This window comes from Fragaria vesca, linkage group LG3 (genome assembly GCF_000184155.1).
Source record: "Fragaria vesca subsp. vesca linkage group LG3, FraVesHawaii_1.0, whole genome shotgun sequence".
Lineage (NCBI taxonomy): Eukaryota > Viridiplantae > Streptophyta > Magnoliopsida > Rosales > Rosaceae > Fragaria > Fragaria vesca.
The window spans coordinates 26,181,095-26,206,999 of record NC_020493.1 but is presented as its reverse complement, the minus strand read 5'-3'; the positions used below and the strand labels follow the sequence as shown (position 1 = coordinate 26,206,999).

The following is a 25,905-nucleotide window of genomic DNA, read 5'->3' as shown; positions in this document are numbered from 1 at the left end:
AAAAATCCCAAGCATAGAATGGAGATGGAGAAGGGAGGAAAGGATTTTATCTCCCCGAGTTATTGAACTTGGAAGAGTTTAAGGTTTCAAAACATACCTTTCTAAAGGCTGCCGAGAGGAGAAATAATGTTTCGCCTACTTATACTTCGAATTTGGGGCTGAAAATTTGACAGGAGGAGCAGCTCTGGATGGGGAAGCTTCTGTCAAAATTTCAGGTTGATCGGAGCAAGGGAAGGTGGTGAACCGGTGGTCGGTAGCAGCGGCAGTCTGGAATTTTCCGGCGGCCGGTTCGGAGACTTTCCGGCCGGTTCTCAGGGTGAGGCCGGCGGCATTGGATCCGTGACGGAAAGAGCTTTCTGGGGATATAAAATTCCGGCGGAGGGCAGTCGGAATTTTGGTCGGAAATCGGGAAAAACAAGGCTGCCCGATTTTAGGGTTTTGGTTTTTAGGGTTTGAAAAAAAAATGGTGGGCTATTGGCTCTAGGGTTAGAACAAAGTGCATGATAACGTGATGAAAGATAAAGTGTAGAGACAAAGAGGTAGCAAGAGAATCATCATCTTATTCATTGATAGGAGCCCTTTATATAGGGAATTACACAATACCAATATGGTAAGGATATGAATACATAGATCTAGTCTAACTACATATCCTATTGGCATAAGGCCAAGGCACACATAGAGAATATCCTAGAACACGTCCGAATTAAACGGAATTTTAACAATTGGGCATGATTTAAATTGAAGACTTTAGGGAGTAAATTTTCAAAATTAAAAGTATGGGAAATGAAACGATGTTAACCCCAAACCTCAAGAAGGTAAACTGAAATTAATCATATTTTTATTTATTTTTAGGTAGGGGATTCTAGTTATACCTCTGAATTTGTTGTGTCCACATCCCTTGTTATGTACACCTCTATTTAACTTTTTCACAAATTTAAAAACCTAAGTAGACCTCTTTCATTTTTACCAAAACACCCTTAAATATGCTTTCATCCTCACCTCCATCAAACTGAGCTGAGAGCGGACAAGGTAAACCAGATTGAGTCATTGTGCTCCAGATCAATCACCAATCATTTCTTCCCTCAAATATTTTTTAGGATGGTGATGAGTTCCTTCTAAGATTGTTTATTGAGATGAGTGAGCATGAGAGGGGCATTGTCCAAATTGCGAATCTGCTCAATCGGAGAAGATGATTCTCAGTTACAGTAGTCGCCTGAATTCAATTGGAGTTGGAGTTTGCTTGGAATGGTTTTAGTTTTGGCTCTTCTTTTATTAGTGTTGTCGGGTCGGTTATGGACTCTTCACTTGCTTCATGGGCTAGGTGTTAATTCAAAGAGAAGATAAGCTAGTTGGGATTCAAGTGAAGGACTTTGGCACCATCACGAAGCCCATATATATTTAAAAAGAGAAGAGAAAACTTCTGGTGCGTACTAAGGGTTCGTGACACACTCTATGGTAGGATGTTGTGGGTCATGTCCTAGTGTGTGCACTCAGCGTGGCATATCTGTTTTAAAGAGACGACGAGTTCCTTACTTTGTCAAATGGTCGCAGCCTTCTAATGATAAAATGAAACTTGGTATTACGGGTATACTTTCCAATGGCAACATAGTGAGAAAACTCAAAAACATAGTAACTTATGGTTTTGGGTGAGCATTATATTTTCGTTATGTCGTTAAAATTGTAAAGCAAATAGAGTAGCCAACGATGCGCTATTTGTTAAATGGTGCATGTTAGAATACATAAGTTTGTAGAGACTGCTAATGTAATTTTGGGATGTTCTTATATTATGGGATTTATGCATTATCTTAAGGTACGAGGGACGTGAGTCTAGCCCTTTTATTAAAAAAGAAAAAAAAAGAAGTATCCCTAGCTCCGAACACAGTTTTATCTCATCTACATTTTTCAAAGATGATGATATAGATATGAGAACGTTATCGAAAACCACCTTTAATCCCAATGGCTATTTTATTCAAACTAAAGATGTTTAATTTTCTTAACATGGCAATAACGGACTTATAATTATTGTAATTTAATTTGTTCTTCAACTTAATTTTTTTTTTTTTTTTGCACATAGCTCACAAGTATTTTGAGCTTTCCATGAAAGGTTACGTATTAGCTGTTAACTGTTGCCGAGGATAGTCAATGTTCAGTCTTCATCGCATCATTATATCTCTAAACCACACAAACATGAACAAGTCAATTTATTTGTCTAATTACACCTCCTAATTTGCTTGTGTACCTGGTGTTATTTTCTTAACAGCTTATTTCCTGTTTTACCCTTTTGTTCTAACTGTCTCATTTGTTTTCTTCAACACCCGGTGATATTGATTATCAGTTCTTCTTATAATAATTTTTATCAACTAAATTTGCTTCCACTTAATAACAAGCTAATGTGATTACATGTTTCCATCTTGATTCTTGTTATGCTCAACCTTTATTTTGAATCAAGCAATAGATTCTACAAAACTAAAACTGAATTGGTTTGATTCTAAAATGGATATGGGACCTAAAAAACTCAATTTTGTTGTCGAGAGGTTTGATTGCATGAAAGAAAAAGGTGGAAAAATAATAGAGCTATGGATTTGTCCTATTCGTGTATCTGATCATTTTTTTGGTAGGTTTTGGTTGCACAAATGACGATGAGGTTTAGAATACCATCGATTAGAACACCATCAACAATTAAATCTTTATTTTTCGACCAAAAAAAAAACAATTAATCTTTATTTGTTTTTATTTTGTTAAAGGGTAGAAAAGGAGTAAATTCTTACAAAAATAAAAAGGAAAAAAAAAACCACCCAAGCGAAGCCCTGCTCAAAAACCATTCATATATTTGAACAAACACAAAAGTTGTAGAGGCGGACCGAAAATTGAAGCAATTTCAAAACCCTAATGATCTGAAAGAATCGCGAAGGAGTGACAATGTCGGATGACATGCTCATCCATTTCTCCTCCAACTCGTCCAACCAGTCGGACCAGTCTCTCCCCACCAAGATTGCCAAGCTCGAAGCTCGCATGGTCGGCAAGGCCTCCTCTGCTCCTCCTCCTCCTCCTGCTCAGTCTTCTTGGCCTTCACTCTCCTCTGCCCCTAAATTCGTCTCGGCCGACTTGGACTCCGCCGAGCCTTCTACTTCCAGCGATTCCGATGATGATGTAAGCCCTACCTACCGCTGCTTTCTTGCTTTCGGCTTTAATTCAACAATGAAATGCACTTCAATCTTTAATTGAATTTCAAGTCACCACTTGACTACATGCTTTGATCAAATTATGTTGAAAACTGATATCGCAAAATTGACCCAATTATAACTATTTGACATGGTGCTTTGTTTTTAGTTTCTTTTCTATAACAATGAAACTTCTGCTGTCTTCCTTACCTTTATAGAAGAACGAAGAAAGATGTAGTGCATATAACCAGTTCTAGAGTCCCCACCAAGAAAGCAAGACAAATTCTCATGTTTTCAATTCAGTCAATTAATATCTCATTACGTTTTATTTTGGAATCTAAATATACTTTATCGGCACTAAATATTTAATATTGAGTTAGAATGTTGTTCGGGATCTATCATTTATCATTTTATCGTGTCCTGCTTCATATTCATATGACAGAATGGAGGGGAGTTTTTGATACAAGCTAATACTCAGAAGCGCCAGAAACTTCAAGAAGATGGTACATCAACAACTGTCTTTGACCATGTTGAGGTAGATTCTTGTTTGCATTAATGTTAGTATTATCTTTGGATCAGTTGATTTCTGATCTGAATACTGTGGCCCGCTCTTTATTTGCAATACACGCATTAGTTTCTAGGCTTCAGATTACACTTTCCAATCAGTTTTGAGGTTGCAAGACTTCACATTTTACAGGAAAATCTGAGATCAATCTGTTGAATTGTTTGCTTATGCACTCACATTGTAAATTCTAGTTTATTTTTAATCTTTCATTCTCGTAGAAACTGTATTTTTAACTTAGTAAAAAAAAAAATATAACATGCAGAAGAATATGCAGGCACTAGCTGATGTGAGGCAATTGGTTGTGGATTCCAAAGTTACTTCTGATGTAAATCGAAAAAAGCATGGTCGTGGTAGGGCCAATTCTGTCTCAGGTCGAGGTCGCGGTTCAAGAGTTCAGGATCAGACAAGATTATTAATTTCTCCTTCAACAGTTTCATCCCCAAATGGGGAGCTTGAGAACTCATACAAGAGGGTATGTATTATGAATATTGGATTGTGCTGTTACAATTTCCATTGTGGTCCTTATATTGTAGTGGTTACCATCTCTGCAGCATCGTATTATCTATAGCATCATTAAGCCTGTTACTTTCAGTTGTCATAGATTATTCGCCTGTGTCAGATTATCTTTACCATAATCAAGCTTGTCACATATAATTCTATCACTACCAAAATTATTTATTTTAGTTGGATTATCCTAAAGAGAATGTTTTTTGGGGGCCTATTCATGTTTATGTATGCAGAACATTGCTTATTTCTATTTATTCACACTTGCATTGCAGGATAGCAGGTCTAAAGATCAGCTTCGAAATGACACTAGCTCTTCTTTATATGTAAGATTTGTAGCTTACTTTCAATTCTTCTATATAAAGTTGGTTTTGCTACTGTTTAAGCATGGAGGCAGGAAAAGATAAAGAGAATTTGCCACCCAGGTTCTCGTTTCCTGACCTATAGAGGAAGTGTTATTCTATAGATGTTTGTTATAGAGGATGTAAAGCTATTCATAATTACTAATTGCATTATTTTTTCCTAAAATTAGGAGGACGTAGCAACTTTACGTGCAACAGTTGCTTCACTAGAGGAGGACCTTCGTAAATCACGACAAGAGGCCTCTGATCATCAGAATCTTTTTCTCCAATTAGACAAGGTAATATTTTAACAACTTAAGTGAAAACAATATAACGTAATATAGTGTCACTCCTTTGCTTTGATGAAGGATAAACATGTGTTCATCTCTGATTTGTTTTGTTTTGTTTTTTGGTAATAACTCTTTGATGTTTTGTGATTTGTGCAGGAATTAAAAGAACTAAAAGATAATGAACAGAAAATGAAGCCTAAGGTTTGCTTTTTTAGAGAGTTTATATTTCATCAGTCTTTTCCGATAATTGACTACTGCCCCCTTCCTCCTAGTCTTTTCCTGAAACAGTTTTATGAAAACATTGGAATTATTGTAATTTAAACAATATGAGTTGAATCTGCCAATATAAACTGAATACTAAAAGTATGAGGCAAAGATTTTGCTCGTTTGCTCACTACATATATTATTACGTCATTTCTGTATCAACTAATTTTTATCTTTAATTTTTTTTATCAGCGGAGGGCCTTTTTTCTGTGGGCAGCACTGGAGTGGTCTTCCCTTTCTCAAATGGCCATCTGTTCTGATTAAAGATCTATGTCTAATTTGATAAGTGAGAAAGGGATCACAACTCCAGTGCTGCCTACAGTTGGGCCTCAGATGTAATATTGTTATTTAAGTAGTATAATTACTCATTAGTTTAATCCAAGCTTTATCATGTTTAATATTGGTTTACATGTATGGAATTGCTATCCTTTGTGATTGTTATGGACTGTTTAGGACCACAAATGATTGCACTCTATCAGAACTTTTTGCCTATATACTAGCAGATTCTTATAACTCTTCGTGTCCTCGTATGCAGAGAACTAAAGTAATCTCCGATTTGCTGATATCTGTTTCAAAAGCAGAGAGGCAGGAAGCAAGGTTGAAAGTACGACAGGACTCCTTGAGGCTTGGTAATGTGGGTGTAATCAGGTACTGTATCAGTTGCTTTACACTTCTATATTTGTGAAGTCAAATGGAGCTTTAGTGCTTATGGTGATTTCCTTATGCTTCTGGTTGAATATTTACATGGTATCCCCTTACCTAGTCATTCCATTTTGTTTTTCCATTTTTTCACTAAATATTTTCTTGTTCATTGCAGAGCTGGAACTGTAATATCAGAGACATGGGAAGATGGGCAAGCTTTAAAAGATGTCAATGCTCATCTTGTATGTTCTTGTCAGACATTTTTTACATTTTGTTTAACAGTCATTAATTTATATGTTCAGACAGAGCACATTTTTCTTCTTATGGTTGTATGCGCTATTTATGTAGATAGTAGTGCATGAACTAGAATCACAATTAAAGAATAAAAGATTAGTGAAGATATTGAGAATCTTGAAAAATGTTGAGGCTGAGCATTTCAGACTTAAAATGTTCATCCCAACATTTATCCTGGAAAAAGTTGGGATTCCAGACTAAAATTGAGCTGTAAATTGTCTTGGATTCTTGTGAGGCTATCGAATACAGATTCTTTCCTTCAAGGAAACTAAATCTCCAAGAATTGTTAGCGGATGCTGTTCTTGTTGCATTTTTTTCTTAACCTCCTCTTTCCTCTTCTCCCACCTCAGGTGCACATGTTTGTAACTACTAGGCCACTGGGTTTATATTGCTTATGTGCCAATTGTTAGGCACTATGTTAATGGAAATCTGTTCTTTTTCTCTTTTTGTCATCTTTTTCTTTATTGAACTGTAAAGTCTCTTAAAAAAAGAAAGGTTCTGGATTTTCTGGGTTCTGGCTAGTTCAAGTCATGCTTCCTTGCTTTAGGTTGGGTAGGGATTTCGCCTTACAAGTATGTATCTACTTATATTGTTATGATTGATCAACCTCTTCTAAAGTTTATAGCAGACAAATGGTTTTTATTTTTTTATTTTTTTTGTTTGTAGTTTGAGACTTCTGAGCAACATAACTTAGTTTGCGCTTTAGTTGTAACTTTGCTTTTCTAAGTCCTTTTGTAAGGGTGATATTATATTTAATTTTCTCACTTTCAACTCCTAGATTTTAGAATGGACTGGTCATTTTGTGTCTTTCAATAATAATCCACAATTTTGTTATTTGTTCTATAACGCGTAGCGAGCAAATATTAAATTTGATTTTAAAGTCTTCTAGACTGTGACATGTAGGGTGGATGGTTAGTTCTTATTCCTCGGTGATCATAACTGATTTGTAGAATATTTCCTCCGATGAAAATCACATGTACCTATTCTTTGATTTGTAGTCAAAATATCTCTTGGGACATCTTTGTATATTGTAGCCAGAGTTACTGGACAGTGCTGCCCTTATTTTAAATTTTGTGTTTTCTTTCTTTTTCTTTTTACATATTCTGTCATTTTGATACTTAATAAGCTTTGCAATTTGTTTTTCGTTTTGTTTTTTTGTTTGGATCCATTACAATATGAAAGCTACAAAACATATGCTAACATTGCTGTGATATCATTTTGTAGAAACAATTATTAGAAACTAAGGAGGCTGTTGAGAGGCAGAGAAAGTCATTGAAAAAAAGGCAAACTGGTAATTTCTGCTGCCTGTCTTGTCCTATTGTGTTTCCTGGTTTGGTTTTGTTCGAGGATATAAACTAGATGAAAATGTTATCATATGGTCTGTTATATTGACTGCTTATCTCTTTTACAACATTGGTAGTGACCCCTGCTATGTGCATAATGGCATAGCTGAATGAAGTTTTGTATAGGGCATTTTCTAGTCTTGGTGCAATAACTACTAAATGAACTTCTTATTTCTTGAAGATAAGAGCGACGCAGTTGATGCTGAAACTGGAGTACAAGAAGAATCTCTAATCCAGGATGAGATCTATAAATCCCGTCTAGCTAGCATCAAACGAGTAAGTTCAATAGTTGGCCTGATTTTTGCTTGATCCATTTTCCTTGGAGGCCCTTCTAGACAGTCTCTTGTTACTGTCTTTTATGGTTATATGTAGGAGGAGGAAGTTCTACTTCGTGAAAGGGACCGCTATGAACTGGAAAAGGGAAGGCTTATCCGTGAAATGAAACGCATACGTGATGAGGATGGTTCCCGTTTTAACAATTTTCAGATCCTCAACCACAGATATGCTCTCTTAAATCTTCTTGGCAAAGGAGGCTTTAGTGAAGTTTACAAGGTCAGAATTTGTAAACTCTGGTTTAATAATTAGAAATCGTTCCACAAGTTTCTAGGGAAGGTTTAGATCAAAGGTCTAGGTAATTCATTTGCCAATGTTGGCAATTGTAAAGATAATACCTTTTTGCAGTGATTTGAAGTAAGAAATTTCCAGCAGGCATTTGACTTGGTAGAGCACAGATATGTTGCTTGTAAACTTCATGGATTAAATGCTCAGTGGAGTGAAGAGAAGAAGCAGAGTTACATAAGGCATGCAATTCGGGAATACAATATTCACAAAACCTTGGTGCATCATCACATTGTCCGGCTTTGGGACATTTTTGAGATTGATCAGAATACATTTTGCACCATCTTAGAGTACTGTAGTGGTATGTACTCTCGCTATACTGGTTTGAGACTGTTAATTTAGTATGTTAAAAGAGGAACATATACAAAAGTGACTCTACTATAAAATTATTCTCTCATCCTTCTTTATCCTATTGTTATTGTTAATATTTCCATTTTTGTTTTCTCCTCAGGGAAAGATCTTGACGCTGTCCTTAAAGCAACACCCGTATTGCCTGAGAGGGAAGCTAGGATCATTATCTTTCAGATATTTCAAGGTCTTATTTACTTGAACAAAAGGACACAAAAGATTATACACTATGATTTGAAGCCTGGAAATGTTCTGTTTGACGAACTTGGTATTGCAAAGGTGACTGATTTTGGTCTCAGCAAGATTGTGGAAGATGATGTTGGATCCCAGGGTATGGAGCTTACATCCCAAGGTGCTGGAACTTATTGGTGAGTGATGTAAAATCAGAATACACACTTTTACTTGTGCAGAATTCTTCCTTCTTTTTTCATTTCATTTATTTTATGGGCATGGCATTACTTAGGCATTTGGTATGTGTTGCATTTGAACTTTTCTTGAAAATCAGTTTCTTAATAAAATACTCTTTTAGAATATAGTTATGTAGCTTTTGAGTTTGGATTATCAATGTGTATTCTTCACACTAATGTGCCATTAGTCTACCTAGATAATTTGAAAAATGCTTTTACCTTAACAATTTTTTAGATCATATGCATGATAGCTTCATGCTAAGGCTAGTAGTTTTTATCTTCTTCTGCTCCATGACATGTTTTAGTATAATTAGTTAAGTAGCAGCCCTTTTATGGTTGTTTTGCTATCTGTAGGTATCTACCTCCTGAATGCTTTGAGCTCAGCAGGACACCTCTTATCTCATCAAAGGTTAGTGACTTTCAGAAATGTTTATTTCTTTCAGACCATGTGCTTCTATTCTCTTTAGATTATCCATACAATTGGTAGCACTTGAAAAAAGCTTAGCAAAAATCAAACTGTTTCACCTTGACATTTTTCTTCTCAACCTGGGTACAAACACTTGTTAACATGGTCTCTGTTGGTAAGCAGGTTGATGTTTGGTCAGCTGGTATTCTGTTATACCAAATGTTGTTTGGCAGACGTCCTTTTGGGCACGACCAGACTCAGGAACGAATACTGCGGGAAGACACAATTATCAAAGCACGAAAAGTTGAGTTTCCTTCCAGACCATCCATCTCAAATGAGGCGAAGGTTAGTTGTGCTCATAGTTGGTACGACATGTTTAATAGTTTGTTCTCAGGAATGATCTTACCTAGTTTCCATGCAAAAGGACTAAATAAATAAATAAAATAAATCAGAATCATAGTGGTGTTTCTGTGTTGGATCTTGGCCTGGTAAGCTTTGATTTAGGATGTGCATTGTTATAAACATGAACATGAGTATTGAAACAAATCGTTGCAAATGAACTGAACAGTTACAAGTCATGTCTAAGAAGATGTGCATTAATGTTGGTTGGTAGCCAAAATCAACCTTGTACTTTTGATCAAGTTGTTAATTTACCCTCTGTCATCAGTCCACCTGGAAAAGTTTTAGGATTCCATGTCTCTTTCCTTTAAAATGAGAGAGTGCGTGGAAGAGACTGAGGAAAGATGAGAGAGAATGCAGCTTTGGAGAATTCAATGGATTTGTGCAAAATTCAGTTGTAAATCTCATAAGATGGGCGGCATGGATACATGCACCATTTATTACTGTTTCTTTCGAGGAGTGGTCTACCATTGAATGAGTCTTTTAGGTCTGTTGAAATAAGGGAATATTTTACTGTCAGATACAGCATATTTCGGAAGACCTCAAGTTGCTTATATTATTAAAGTACTCTTGGTGATATTATTTTTCATATATCTGTTTGCAGGAATTCATCCGGCGTTGTCTAACATATAATCAAGCTGAGAGGCCAGATGTATTGGCAATCGCTCAAGATCCCTTTCTGACATACTCAAAGAAGTAAAGACGAACCAAGAGTCGGGTGCAAGATAATTTTGTTTGTTTTCCTGCAAACACCCACCAGAAATCTGTACAGCTTGTAAATGTTTTTGCTTATTGTAACTTCGGCACGTCTCACCTCTTGAAATAGGCTGGTTTGAGGGTCTTGGTTTTGTGACCCCATTTCTGGGAGAGGTCGTAGGACTCGTAGGTGTAGTTAGAAAAGGAACTTCATATTTTGTGTAATCTTTCCCAGCCCAACCGTGCTCTAATTTCTTTTGTTGATCATATGTTGGGACTGTTGTCTTTTGTTTTGGTATAACATAGTGAAAGGAATATGAAAGGCTTTCCCACTTTAGCTACTTCTTCAAGTCAGAAAGTGTGTGACATAGGTGTGGGAGGTGGAGGTTCTATATTCATGTGAATACGAGGCCATAGGTGTGGGAGTTGAAGGTATTTGACCTGATCAGTAGCACTGCTCATTCATTCACCTTGTTTAGTGAATTAAGCAAACAGTATTTGTGCAGACAATCATGCCCCTGCTTCTTTCACCCGTTCATGGAGATATGATGTGTTTCTGAGTTTTCGAGGTGAGGATAGCCGCTGGAATTTTACAGACCATTTGAACAGCAACTTGTGTCACAAGGGGAATTAAAACCTTCATAGATGATGAGCTTAGAAGAAGAGAAGAAATATCTCAAAGCAATCGAAGAGTCGATGATTTCTGTTATTGTATTCTCTGAGAACTATGCATCCTCAAAGTGGTGTTTGGATGAACTTGTCAAAATCCTCCAATGTAAAGAATCAAGGCAACCCTTCGGATGTACGAAACCAAACCGGTAGTTGCTTTGATTGGCTCTCCTCTGTGCTGCTTTTGAAATTAAGCATCACAATTCTGGTAATTGCTTTCTCATAGCCAGGATTCACATTCCTGGAAACTTGTTAAACCATCATGATGTTTATTTCAATCCAATACATGCAGTCGGCTCAGGTGTGGCTTTACTATATTCCGTTTGTTACATTGATGTCGCAGCTGGAACCAAGTTGGTTGCCACCTTATATGTCCCGAGTTACTTTTGCTCATATCAGAACTAGTTCAGGCTTCACCAAAAGGTTTGGGGATGTTGTTTCAGTCCCGGTTTACGATTGTTCATTGAACTTGAAAAGCTGCGGAGTAGACCTAGTAATGCCACAAGACAAAGATGTCTTTGCATCTAAGGAGGCAATGGTCTATGGAGATACCAACAGAAGGATTAGTGAAGATGATGAAGGCGATGAAGAGTTGGAAGATGACCTCTTGAGTTCTGAAGATGATCAAGATTTGGAACAGGACTATTTATTCTCTGAAGATAACTGCTACCTGAATATGATGAAGAGCAATGGCAGGAACCGACACATCTTCAGATGCAGATCGAACGCTTATTGGCGGCATTGCATTCAAGATTCAACCCAATACTTGATCTCCATAAAGGGTTCACATCTTTTATCTATTGATTATCTGTGCATGGAATTAGCTTCTTGAACCGACTAAGATTCTCAACCCTGTGCAGAATTCATTGTTAGTATCTGTATGGTTTTGGGGTTAATTCAAATTCCTGTTTCTGGTGGCTTAGATGTTAGATGTTTGGTGGCTTCATTATCATTGCTACATCAAATTATCAATAATTCCTCTTGAAATAGTAAAGAATAATTTTGTTTGTTTTCCTGCAACACTCACCAGCTAAAATGTAAGGGTTTTTTTGCTTGGCCTTTTGCTTATTGTAACTTTGGCTTATCTCACCTCTTGAAATAGGCTGGTCGGAGGATCTTGGGAAAATGGGAGAGGTTGTAGGCGCAGTTAGAAAAAGGAACGACATGAATTGTCTAATCTTTCCCAGGATTAATTAAGCTGTTCCTGCTCTAATTAACTTCTCTTGTCAATCATATGATCATATCATATGTTGGGACTATAACATAGTGAAAGGAATATGAAAGGGCTTTCCAGCTTTAGCTACTTGTTCAAGATTGTCCTTTTATCATGTGACTCGCCAAGTCTCTCAAATGAGGATTCTAAGATGAAAACATGAAGACTCTTCCAATTTATTTTTTACGAGTACAAATTATCCAACCAATAATTAGAAATTAGAAGTCTTTTTAAAATTTAATTTTGTTACAATTTTTTTATTTTTTTTGAAACTTTTATAACTATTATTTTACACTCAAGAAGTTGAAAAATCATGCAGCCAATAATCAATATCAATCACTTAATATTTTCTTTAGGCGAGACATATGCTTAGAGAGATCGACATACTGACTTGAGAGAGACAGAGAGGCCACATATATGTTATCCCTTGTCCTAGACAAGCCTCTATTCTTATCATGGCATTTTCTTTCTCTTCCACTAGTACTGCAATTACATGTTCAAAGCTTTATGACAATTCCGGCCTGCAGTTCACCAGCTTAAGCTCTCATAAACGTAACCCAAGTCCTGTCAGTGTGAAGTGTGAATCGACGGAGTCAGAGTTGCCTGCAAATGCAAAGAAATCCATGCTTGAAGTTGGGTCTCCTGTTATTGTGGTCGAGTCTCCGAGAATGATAAAAACTGCAGCATCAGTTCCATGCCTCAGGGTTAACTCTGGCCTAGTCAAACCCGGTGATGTCGGAAGGTATCAAGTTAATCTTCATTTTTGTATTTCTTATCGATGATGTCTTCTTCAGATTGTATATGCTGTGTTGCTAAGTAATATCTAGTAATGTATTACTTGGTTCAGAATTGTGTCAAGAAAGCCTAAAGATGTGTGGGCAGTTCGTCTTTCCATTGGAACTTATCTCATTGATGGGAAGTACTTCAAGCCCTTGGAGATTGAGCCTTGAACAAATTTTCAGCTTCGGCACAATAGTATATATTCTCATTCTCAGTGATGATAACCCGGCCAGTAGCACTGGAAGAATGAGGGCCAAGCTTAATATCAATTAATACCAACTGTACCACATTCTCTTTCTCATAATGTTATTATTTGGGTAGGTTTTTCTGATATTCTGAGTTCTATTGCAAACGCCCTCGGAATATATGAATCATGAATCTTATAAACGTGATCCTAGAAGAAATCATAAAGGAATTTCGAAGCGGTGTCTGCTTTTCATTCTGGTTTGTCCCTTCCAAAGCCAACTCACAAGATTTTCTCGATTAACAAAGGTACATGAAATACCTAGAAGTATCTTGCCTGATTTGGACCATGCCCAATTTGCATCCCCAGGGATTCCCACAACATTAAGTTTTCCTTCCTCTGCAAACATTTACACTTTATTGTGTATCTCACCCACTTGTTAACTCTTGCCCCTCACCTACTGGGGCTAACAATTTGGAGCCGAGCCAAACCAACTAGCCGGATCCCGGCCCAGCCAACTACAGCCGGTAGCTGACGATTTGGTAACCGAGATTCTCGGCTCGGCTGAGCCGTACCGACTACGATATCGTAGCTCGATTACGGTACGAGTTAGATTTCGTATACCCTACCAGCTGAGATATACGTATACTAGGAATTGTCGTATCTCGCTCTTCATTGATCTCTGTCCTTGAAATAGGCAAAATGGAGACATGGAAATTTATCAAATTTGATTGACCCATTGAAGGGTCCAAATGATGACACGACTCTCCTGACAAGGTTATATTGCCTTTGTCACGCGGGTGACCCGTGTTCAATCCCTTAGCAACAACGTTAAATTTTTGTAGAGTAATTTTAAAATACACACCTTTAATTTTTTAATACACATCCTTACTTAATACACTACTCATCTAGTTTTTCATTTCAATATTATACTAAATACACATCCTAAACTGTGTAAAATACCCTCAATATCTAAAACTAATAATAATTTGTTATTTAATATAATTATTATATATTTACTATTTTACAACTCTCTTTACGCATTTTCTTTTATTTTTTGTTAGATTTTTTTTGGATTGGGTTAGAAATTTTTTCTTGATATTTTTCAATTTATAATAAAAAAAGTAATATTATATTCGAACTTCAAATCTCCAATATGATATCAATCGGCTAGAATTTAAAGAAAAAAAATATTGAACATACATAATATTTTCAAAGTTAAGAAACTAGTAGAAATACAATAACATAAAACTAGTTTTTAGTCTGCAAGATAATTAAAACTAAAGTTGGTAAAAAAAAAAAACCAAATGAATCGGTAAATAGTACATGTGATTACGACAGTAGTTGAAATTCAAGTGATGAATTTTGGAGAAGAGATTTTTATTTCTTTCTTTTTGTGCATAGTAATAGCATAAAAACTAATTTTTAGTCTACAAGATAAAAACTAAAATTGATAATAAAAACTAAATGAATCAGTAAATAGTACATGTGATTACGACGATAGTTTCGACAAGGCTTCTCAAATCCTCACCGGTGATGGCAGATTTGTATTTCTAAGATCAAGGGGTCGACAAATTATGAGTCGGAGACGACGGGGAGGTGGCGCCGATTATGGAGGAGAGAGGCGGTGGGTGTTGAAAGAGAGAGCTTGCGAGGGTGTAGAGAATAGGTCCAAGTTTTTTCGATGAAGATGGGCTCGACCATTTTGGATAAAATCAATGTACAGAGGGAGGCTGTGAGAACGATGGTACAGTTTGTTTTGATCAAGGGTATTTTTATTTTAGGTTCATGATTGGTCTCCGAGCTCATAACTGTTCTTAACCAAAATGGGTTTCATCATAATGCTTGGTACCTCCTCTCCATGATCGTGGTACTGGTACCGAATTTTGATGATCAAATGGATATTTTGATTTATAATTGGAATGCTATTGATATTGAAATTAAGGTGGGCTGGGAGGGAATCGATCCCGTCGACGACACAGGGAGAGAGGAGATGGTGTTGTTCGACCCCAATACTTCCCAGTTGGATTTGGACCCACATCATCCTCCTCCTCATCATCAGTATTCCTCGACGAGAACCTCACAGTCCAATTCCAGATCCCTCTAGTAATTGGAAAATTCCGAATTTTTGTCTGCTACACTTTACCACACCTTGATTCCATTCTAAAACTCACATGTGTGTTTCTAATTAATCGTTAATTTGCACTATTTCCATTCATTCCCACCTCTGGTGGATTGGAAGAGCAAATGTTTATGTTTCATTTGGTAGAGATCGAATCTCTGTTTCGATTGCATATAGCGAACTACTGTAGCGATACTCTGTTTTAGTTCTTTTTATATTAAGGGTATAATGGAAACATAAATTAGGGTCAATCAGTTAGAGACAAAAATATTAATAAAAAATTGAAATGGGAGTGTAGAATGCAAAAAAAGGAGCGTAAATTTCAGCTCCCTTATTATATTATCGATAAATAAAAAATTTATTCATTTATTGATAAATGAATATTTATTACTTTATAGATGATTTTGTTGTTAAGAGTTTCCTTAATTTTTCATAATACAAGGAAAAAACATAGGATATGGATACTTTGAGAACAAATAAATTGAGAAATTAAATTTGTTAAGAGTTTCCTTAATCTGACTTATAAACATTATTTACTCTTTCTTTTATGTTTCTTATCAATTATTAATAATTTTTGTGATATTTTTAAATATTTATTTAATCAATTACTTAATATATATATTCGCTGAGACCTAAAGAGATTCTAAGAAAAATATTATCTTATGCATTTAGTGAGAAACCTAGTAATATACACTGGTCTCGAGATGGGACTAGAAAAAAATATTATTTAATCGAGGTTATTAATTTATCAAATATTTATTTATCAAGGTTTTACTGTATTGGCCAAATCCAAACAATCCAAGCTTGTTTGTTTATGGTTACCGAGTCCTATAACCAAATAGCCAATGAGTTGAATTTGTCTGATCTCAAGCTGCATTTTCAGTAACTTGGTAAATAATAATATATCGTGTGTGTAATATATATGTGCATGTAACCGAAATTAATGTTTTTATTCACCCTCATTGACTGCTGCAAATCGTTGAAGCACAAATATTGCTGTGAAATTTGAGTCTCCCCCTATTTCATCAACAAATATGTCTTGCTTATCTTGAGGATTTTGAAGGTAAGGGAAGAACGTTAGTCAATGAGGATCTCGAAGATAAGCAAGACCTGAATGAAAAGCACCGTCATTAGCCAGTTATCAATTTTACTGTGCTGTTTTAGGGCTTCCCATTGAACCAAGAGGCCTTCACGAAACTACCCGACATGTACTGCCTACTTCTGCGACCAACTTTTTTGACGCAGTTGAATGTTTACTGAGAATAATGTTACGGACACTTCCCTGATAACCTAGGAATGCAACTTGTAACTATTACTCAGAGCCCGCCCCAGTCCCTAAACTCCCAACTCATGCTCTGAGGCTCTGAGGTATTTCTTTGTTGGTCTCACATAGGCTTAGAGGGAATGACGCAAATAAAATTGGGAACTGATTCATTTATAAAACCAAAAATTGTTTTGATCAAATGGTTCACAGAATAATAGTACACAAATGCAATCAGCTCTAAGGACATTAGTTTAATACTTGTCTACTTGGATCCAAGTGCAAATGACAATTTTGGTCGAGATTTGTTCTTACCCAACAGCTTCATTTGGTTAGACCGTTGTTCCTCCTCTTCTTGTTTCTTCCTTCGCATTGCCTCTTCTTTTTGTCTCTGGAGCTCTTCTAGCTCTCTGTACCGCTCTTCCTCCCTCCTCTGCTGTTCCAAAGCTTCTTTTCTTTGAGCTTCTTCTACCCTTCTCCGGTTCTCTTCAAGCATCGATTCTAGCTCTTCTTTCTCTTTCTGAGCTTGTTCCTGTAAACCAAAAAACTATGTCATGGAAGCCATCAGAAGTATAACATTACAAACAGAAGACACCTTATGCCTTCTTTCATTATGTCTGAGTCCATCTTCCAGTAGGTGTGCTTCTGTTCATGAGAACCCCACAACAGCCTAATGGAAATGTTTAGATATTACCAGTTCTCATTTTTCATGATCGTAAATACATACTACAGTACTATTCTCTAGTTTTTCCCTTTCTTTGAACATCATAGGAACTTGAAATAAAAAAATCATCCTTTCCCACACTACGAAGGCAATGATGAATTTAACCATCACAAGGGAGACAGCATGTCATGATCAGACAATATTATGCCTCCGTACCAAGAAAAAAAATTAAAAAAGGAAGGACATAGGTTAGCATAGTCGTTTACCTCCTTCTGTCTAGCCTCAATAATAGCTGCTTCCTTTTCCTTCTCAAGTTGAGCTGCAACTTCATTTAGAAGCTTCTTTCGTCCTTCCTCCATCCGGGTCTGTATTTCTACTTTAATCTCCTCAGAATTCAAGCTCTCCTCAACTTTCTGCTGAATTGCTTCTTCCACTCTTTTTGATGTCTCTTCTTCTATGAGCTTCAATTCTGCTTCATGTTGCCGCCTGAGTAAAGGGAAAAATGTCAAGCAATAAAGTGGCCTATCAAGAAGGGAACTGCTGCTTTTTTTGTTCTGAATGTTTTGAATCCATCCTTCAATGGAAGTTAACCACCAATCACCAAGTACTACTTTTCCCTTCCCTCCCTCCTCTCTCTCTCTCTCTCTCTCTCTCTCTCTCTCTCTCTCTCTCATAATTTTCCGAGTACAATAAACTAACCTTCATGAGGACAATGGCACTACGTTATGCTTAAGCTATTAAGGCATACCTCTAATGTTTTCTGATCCAAACAAATGAGTTCAAAACTGGTGAATAGTAGATAAAGGATGCACCCATTTTGATCATCAAATATTACAAGGATAGCAGTATCATCCTTCAGAAAAGCCTGTAGAGGAGAATGTCAAGTAACCTGCTGCATTTTTAATACTAATCATCGAAATACTTCAAATTTGAACTGAATTCATTAGACATCAAATGAGTATTGCTTTGTATATAATGTAAAAGTTCAGTGCTGCTCGAGTATCATAAGCACCAAAGCAATCATGAAACGATTGAGCACTCATTTACAAGATAGAATCAGATGGTCAGCAACTTTAATTTTGATAGCAGGAACCTCAACACTAATGATGAACTATGATTGCAACCCAAAGGTAAGAAATTAGCAGTCTAATAAATCTTGCACTCAAAACACAGGTTAACTTGGACCTATGAACTTGCAACAAACACTTTACTCATTCTAGCTGTTGCATGTGTATGTTTCTAAGGTTATGCCACCAAAGGTAAGCCTCTGTAGGAGATACTTCTCTTACAGATCTCCACATCATTTGGGTCTACAAAATTGTAATTGCTCAGCAAATTAACTGATTAATGTGCTACCCCATTACTCTAGAAATGAAACTGTGCACAAATATCAGAGTGTCCTACTGAAGCACAAGTCTAAACGATCTACATCCGCCATAACCAATGTCTGGTGATACAGAGAAAATATCAGTCCCCCAAGATATCAACTCCCAATTATTTAGACAAGAGAACACACCATAAGATATGTATAGTTTAAATTCATCATTTCTTAATCAACCACCAAATTCCCTATACATCTTATTAATCAATTTTACATCCTTATCATGCCATCCAGCCTCAGCCTAATTGTAACACCAATCTACTTTATGGGAGTAACGTTGTGCTCAACCCACCCCAGATACTCCTAAAAAGAAGCTTGACAGCAATGTTCACTCAGATTTTTTTTTTTGTTTCCCAATCTTTTGTAGGAAACAACTATACATTAAAAAATGAGAGAAAATGGGGGAAAAACAGATGACACATCCAAAAAGCTGCAAAACTGTACTATGGAAGACTACATAACATTCTTCCAAACTTCTGAAGAGACTGAAGCTCGTAAAAAAAAAAAAAAAAAAAAAAAAAAAACAAAAAAAAAAAACCCATCTGTAATTCAGGAGGCTGAAGCCATAAAAAGTGGCCGAAATCCCTGAAATGATTTAGTTCCTCTTTCTGGCCTCCTAAAAAATTCTTCTGTTACCAGCATACAATGCAAATAATTTCACCCAAAAAAATTTCTGTTTACTAGAATACAATGCAAATAATCTCTTATCTCACCAAAAAATTTGTGCCTTTCACACAGCCCCACTAGTGAATAGAGTGTGCAAGCTCTTCTATATTTTTTTTGTGGAAAACAAACAAGTTTTAAGAATAAATAGAATACACAGCAATGGACAAGAAATCCATATAGAACATAAATATTGGTTAAACTATAAGCTTGACCCAAACAAAGGTAAGAACACAAGGAAATTTCCTAGAACAAGAAAAACTTAAATTCTGAAGAAATTAGTGTGCTGCCACCTTCCAGACCCTAACAATTGGAGTTCCCTAACTCAGCAGAACCTCCCAACAATCTTGTCAAAAGGGACAAATAAAAGTGGGTGGATACATATAAACAGCTGTAGATTTGTAAATAACCTAACAATTGTTAGATTGAGAATGAATTATGCATCTGGAGTCAGCTGCATACATCAAATGGTTGACTTCTGAAATCGAACATATAATTACAGTCAGTGATCCCCGTAACAAACTTATAACTTCCAAATCCTGTAGATGGAAAAATCTTGTGAAACAAGGACCAACTATGTCACATGATTATTATACTTGTCTACTTTCACTGAATTTCTTTCCAAACTATGGGGTAACTAAGTTCTATGACTCCCATAATGCACACGTCCTTTCACAATAAATGGTTAAAGATTTGACTGCTACTACTGACCCAAGATTTTCCTAAACCCTAATCTTAAACTTTGAACCTGTCGATAACAAAATTATGCAAAAAAGTAACTAAACAAAACTACATTTCATGTGAAGCACAAATTATACAAACAATCTCCAGACTTAAATACATTACTTTATAGGATTAATTTCAGTTTACCCCCATCAACTTTAGGTTGATTATCATGTTAGTTTTTCTTTCAATTTCATCAAAAACACCCCTCAACTCCCAATCAGCCGCGCATGTCCAAACCTCCAATCTCCATCCAATTCCTCTATCAAGTGATGACTTGATATCAAGAAGAAAGAAAAAAGGAAAAATAGACAAATTGCATTCAATCCCACCAAAATCACTTAGGTTAGGGGGTTGTGATGGGAACGAAGATGTGTATCGATATGGGGGAAAAATGGTCCGAAAGGTAACTTTCAGAATTTGACTTTCTTCTTGATATCAAGTCATCACTTGACAAAGAAATTGGATGGAGATTGGAGGTTTGGACATGCGCAGCTGATGAAAATTGGGAGTTGAGGGGTGTTTTTGATGAAATTGAAAGAAGAAGGACTAACATGATGATTGACCTAAAGTTGACAGGGGTAAACTGAAATTAGTCCTACTTTATATGCCAGTTGCATCACAATGCATACCATTTATTAAAGAACACTTAACAACAGCATATTTTAGATAGAAGTCATTGCTTTAGTTCAATATTGTATCAATTTTTTTTATTATAGGAAATATAGTATTTTCTGTTATAAGAAACAAACTTTCGTTAAGAAAAAGCAAAATCTAAGGATAACAACAGGCTCCAGCTTTCATTAAGAAACAAAAGACCATATCACAAAGTTAGTTGATGAAAAAAAAAATTGAGAGCAAGGATTACAAATAGGTTCTGGCATCCATTTTTCTTTAAATTGGATTGCAAGCCCAGCATCCCTGAATAAAATGTAGATATTTGGTTCAAGTGTTGCAGGTTTATTTTTGGTTTCACTCCATGTTAAAGCTGACATTCTTAGAATAAATACACATTATGAGCAAATTAAACTCTCAAACAGTAGCCATCCTAAATTTCACTCTTAAAGAAGTGTGAAGATCTAAAACATGAATTTGAAGATAGCCAGCTACCACAAAGTTAAGCCTCTACGGTAGATTAATGAACTACAAATTAAAGCTTCTTCTCCTACACTTTGAGTTACATATATAATTTCGATCAGCCAAACAAGAAAAGCAATAAAATATCCAACCTAATACTGCACTTTCAAATGAACTATTCCGTAGAAATCAATATGCATAACTTAAAATAGAACAATTCACAACGTCAAAGCAAATCTCAACTCAACTTTATGAATTAGTAAAATATATTTACTCTGAAAATGGAACTGCCAAAAGGTCATGTGAAATCTTTATATGGAAAGAATGATGTCAAGAAATTGATATACCTTTTTTTCTCTTCTTCCTCTTCCTGTCTTAATTTTTCACTTGCATTTTTCTGCTCCAATAATCCAAGACTTGAAGTAGGAGATTTGGGAATAGGAGACACTGAAGAGCTTCTACTTCTTTGCCTCTTATAACGTTTTGAAATCGGAGATCGACTTCTATGACGTTTTGGAGTTGGAGAGCGACTTTTACGACGTCTCAGAGTTGGAGAGCGACTTTTACGACGTCTTGGAGTTGGGGAGCGACTTTTACGACGCCTTGGAGTTGGGGAACGACTTTTACGTCTGTATAGTAACAAATTATGTTATTGAGCAACAGCCATTAAAGTTGCACGTGACTACACATAACTAATACCTATCAATCCAGTCCACCACACAGCACAAAATATCTGAAACATGTACGTACAGTTACCTCATACATTGTTAAGAATAACCTTTGTGTGCTCCATCTTTTATCACATGAAGAAGCAAATGTCACAATCGAGCAACAAAAGGACACCCAATGGCGCCCATCACCTGCTCACTTCTCATATGACCATATGACGGGAAGAAACTGAGTTCTCCTAAAAGTCCTATAAATTGCATGCATCTTTATATCGCACTGATAGCACTAAAGTTTACTCCGTATCAGACATTTTATTTAATCATCTAAATGAATTTTGTAGAAGGTCATGGTAGTCTAAACGGATTTTTCGAAAGGTATGTCCATCAATGTTAAACCCAAACTGAGCCATCCGTCAAATTTCATGAAAACAAAAGTGATTCTATGACATTAGCATGACAGCAACCAAGCCTAAATGAGTAAAAAAACCACAGAGGTACTTGAAGATCATCGGAACAGAAAACACATAACAGCAAATGCGAAAAGCATACCAACGTAGGCAATGGAACTACCAATTCCTGTCCAGTTGAAGGTGTAAAAGAAAAGAGACAGATATTAGTGATATGGACCTCAATTCCGCATCCTCAACATTTAACTGGCTAATTAGATTTTCCATTACAACTTGATGTCCCCTTGCAAATAGGCTCAGTACTACTTTTCGAAATGAATTACCACAAGATCGAAATGGAGAGCGAAAGGCCAAGAAGAATATGTAAAATCCAATCCAATCCAAAGCGCAGGAGCTCCAAGAATGAGTAGTTTTAAGTATTAGAAAAAGGAAGAGAACAGTAACGGGATCACCTGCTATAAGAATATGAGGAGGAATAGAGAGAGCGGCTTCGGCTTCGGTCCCTTCGGCTTCTCTTGCTATACCGATGCCCCACCGGAGATGATCTCCGACGAGACGGCGATCGTGATCGTGACCGTGCCAAATCACGAGGCATCTCTCAACTTGTCAGTGTTCCCTGTATAAACAAACAATCACCATTAGCAGCAATTCTCAAAGCTCGAATTAGGGTTTGAACAAGCAAGTAAAGTAAGAACGAATTGAAGGGCAGACCTACGAATTGAAGTCTGCGACAGAGCTCGCAAGGAACAAGAGAATCAAGAGATGGATGGCTTAACACCTCTCTCTACCTCTATTTCATTCGTCTTTTCTCGTTTTTAATTTTTAACAACTCTCAGATTCTTGTAACTAGCCTCTTCGCGTGTACTTTGGTCTTTTTTTTTTTTTTTTTTTTTAAGTAAATAAATATTTTTTTAAATAAAATTTATTTTTAATATTTTTTCTTTTGCGTATCAATGGTTTACCATATCATAATACATTGTCTTCGATTTCAATTTGATTGATATGTTGTGTTCGGTTTTCACCACAATTTCTCAAAGTCATATAATCAGAATTAGATACATTGCCTTCGATTGATAGGTTGCCATTGATTTATACATTGCTTTCAGTTTTGTTAACAATTGAGAATCTGAGCTAGATTTATACGTTGCCTTAGACTTTCTTAACAATTTCTCAAGTCATATAATCTGAATTAGAAACACAAGTTGCCTTCATTTTTCTTAACAACTTCGTAAGTCATATTCTGAATCAGTTTTTCTTAACAATTTCTCAAGTCGTATATTCTGAAGAGCAATTTTACTCACACATTGCTACATACTAGATACACATCCTCTACTCAATACACCACCTAATAACTCTTTTACTTTAATGTTTTACTATATACACACCCTTAAACTTCCTAAACTACCCTAATTCACCACCTATTCATTAATACACATCGTAATTTCCTATAGTTTCCTACAGGTCGGGTATAGAAACCTGACGGAATAATTTTCTTCCCTCAGTCATGTTGAAAGCTCAATTGGCTACAACCTCTCACCTTCTCTAGAGACTCTATAGATGAAGAATTAGGGCTAATGTTTATGTGGTACTTCCCATGCTTTTCGATCCGTTGGGCAAAAACCCAACTACACATCTCTATTGTTATTCATTGCTTGTATTTGGAGGTAAGAAGAACTTGCTATTATGGAGGTGTTATGTTTCCATATCTTCCATATATGATATATGGCTGTAAAAAAAGACTAATTGGCTTCGACGGGGAATCCTTCTCAAGATGATGCTGAGATTAATACTTAATTGAAGATTTTTTTTTTTTAGAAAGATACTCAACTGAAGGTTAAGAACACTAATATAGGAAATGCTAGTGTTATTAACACACCCTTTTGTGTTATTAACACAATAACACACACAATCTATTTTCCTATCCACACATTTTAATTTTATTTACAAACTTATCACTTGAATTTGTTTCATGATTGATTATCATTATAGATTGGGTGTGTTAATAACACTAACCTATAAAAAATCATCATGTTATTGCTGATTTTGTTTTGAACAATGAATGTTCATTGACGAACATTCAATTAGAGAGGAGAAGAAAATATAAAAAGTGAGAAATGTTTCTTTTGGTAATTTAATATACTCAAAAATTATATTGTTGAATGTATAAAAAATGGAATGTGTATATATCTAGTATTTTGACGTGTGTGAATAAAATTTCTCTATTCTGAATCAAATTAAACATTTGATAAGTTTCAAATGATGGTTCTGCGCGCCATAGCCCTTCAATGGCCTCTCAACTTGAGGTAACAAGTGACACTATGATCATATCAATGGTTTAACATTTGATAATACGTTGCCTTCGATTAATAAGTTGTATGCTAGTTTTTTTTTTTTTTCGTAAACGCAGTATTTTTGGATAAATGTAAGATATGAAAATACATGTTGTAACCGGTTGTTTGTAAAAAAAAAAGTTGATGTTTAAAATTAAACAAGGATGATGGTTAACGGTTGTTTACTTAAGGGAGAATTTTTAAGGGACTGTGAGGGATAAGTAAATCTGACGGCTGAAAAATAAACAGTTTTAAATTGGAATAATTCCTTTCATATTTGAACCTTGTGGTTGAGATGCATTTGTCCATCACTGTCCTTTAAAACTATCATTCATGTCAAACCAGCCTTTTCTTCTAATATCAGTGAGTATATATTAGCCATCTTAAAATCCACCATCTTTTACACTCGCATACAATGGTACAAATGAGTTGATTACTTCTTTTTCACAACAATCCATGACGGATATATACTTCTCAGATCAATCACAGTTTGACACTTATAACAACACATAATGATTTTACCTTTTGAAGTTGCTACACCCATGATGTCTTCTAAATAATTTTTTTTCCCTTCCATTTTAATCCTGGAAAATATAAGATATTGAAAATTTAACCGTATTGCTTAGTTAGTTTTTTGTCCATATTTGATGCCACACTAGTGACACTACAATATGTGTTTCTAGATTAACCATTACAATAACCTTAAGTGAATGGAAAAAACATGTCTATTATAACAACTTTACAATAGAGTCTCCTCGCACAATAAAAAAACTACCAAAGAAAAATTTCCTATGCTTTTACTTGGTTTCATGGGCAGAAGAAACCGAAAATCTGGTAGCTTAGTAATACCATATTGCACAACAATAGAAGCCTTCTTGTTTTTGACTTTCTCCCAACAGATGCACTTTTCAAGTAACTGTTAACAAGTGAATACCTCTTATTTTTTTAAAATAGAAGTAAAATAACAGAATGTAAATATATAGAAACTAAAATAAAAGAAGATATAATGCACTTCAATAAAAGACTTCTTATGAAGACTAAGGAAAACTTTACCAATTCTACCAATTTAAAGAGGTTTTATTTGTTTATTTTCATTCAATGATATATTTGTTTGTATCTTGTGGTTTTTTTTTTTGGATCACTAGCGGTCTCTCCTCTCCACGGATACAAATTTGCTCCCCACACATACCTCCCCATCCTCATCCTCACCCACTTAGTTGAACGCCACATGTCTTATCTTTTAATCACACTAACCATAATTAACAACATCCATTTATAACAACAAATTATAATATCTCCTACATTTACTTTTTTTTTTTTGGGTAATCATCTCCTAAATTTACTCTAATTACTGTTTTTTTTTCTTTTTATAAACAATTTAACAAAGTCTAACAAATTTATTAGGACTCCTCCTAGTGTCGTTGTTATCGACTCAGGTCACTGGGTTTCTTCCTTCTCCTTATATCGCTTTCCAATTTTATTTTT

At 35.7% G+C, this 25,905-nt stretch overlaps 3 protein-coding genes across 3 annotated transcripts; 2 read left to right on the top strand and 1 right to left on the bottom strand.

Annotated features, from left to right (window-relative positions):
- The first annotated feature begins 2,874 nt into the window (after positions 1-2,874).
- LOC101300804 (serine/threonine-protein kinase TOUSLED-like) lies at positions 2,875-11,641 on the top strand. The gene is made up of 18 exons (XM_004295087.1): positions 2,875-3,150; positions 3,604-3,696; positions 4,001-4,198; positions 4,506-4,556; positions 4,763-4,870; positions 5,018-5,062; positions 5,661-5,773; positions 5,943-6,009; positions 7,286-7,352; positions 7,586-7,680; positions 7,777-7,956; positions 8,113-8,323; positions 8,474-8,738; positions 9,132-9,186; positions 9,367-9,528; positions 10,187-10,710; positions 10,785-11,155; positions 11,291-11,641. The coding sequence occupies exons 1-16, from the start codon at positions 2,920-2,922 to the stop codon at positions 10,280-10,282; spliced, it is 2,037 nt and encodes a 678-aa protein (XP_004295135.1). The 5' UTR covers positions 2,875-2,919; the 3' UTR covers positions 10,283-10,710; positions 10,785-11,155; positions 11,291-11,641.
- A 927-nt stretch (positions 11,642-12,568) lies between these two features.
- On the top strand, positions 12,569-13,511 carry LOC101311553. The gene is made up of 2 exons (XM_004295124.1): positions 12,569-12,902; positions 13,008-13,511. Exons 1-2 carry the CDS (start codon positions 12,616-12,618, stop codon positions 13,108-13,110), a joined length of 390 nt encoding a protein of 129 aa, XP_004295172.1. The 5' UTR covers positions 12,569-12,615; the 3' UTR covers positions 13,111-13,511.
- A 3,156-nt stretch (positions 13,512-16,667) lies between these two features.
- On the bottom strand, positions 16,668-22,901 carry LOC101306707 (uncharacterized protein At1g10890-like). The gene is made up of 5 exons (XM_004295107.1): positions 22,802-22,901; positions 22,543-22,706; positions 21,363-21,644; positions 17,438-17,657; positions 16,668-17,054 (listed from the first exon to the last, which is right to left on the bottom strand). The coding sequence occupies exons 2-5, from the start codon at positions 22,683-22,685 to the stop codon at positions 16,773-16,775; spliced, it is 927 nt and encodes a 308-aa protein (XP_004295155.1). The 5' UTR covers positions 22,686-22,706; positions 22,802-22,901; the 3' UTR covers positions 16,668-16,772.
- Positions 22,902-25,905: the final 3,004 nt, after the last annotated feature.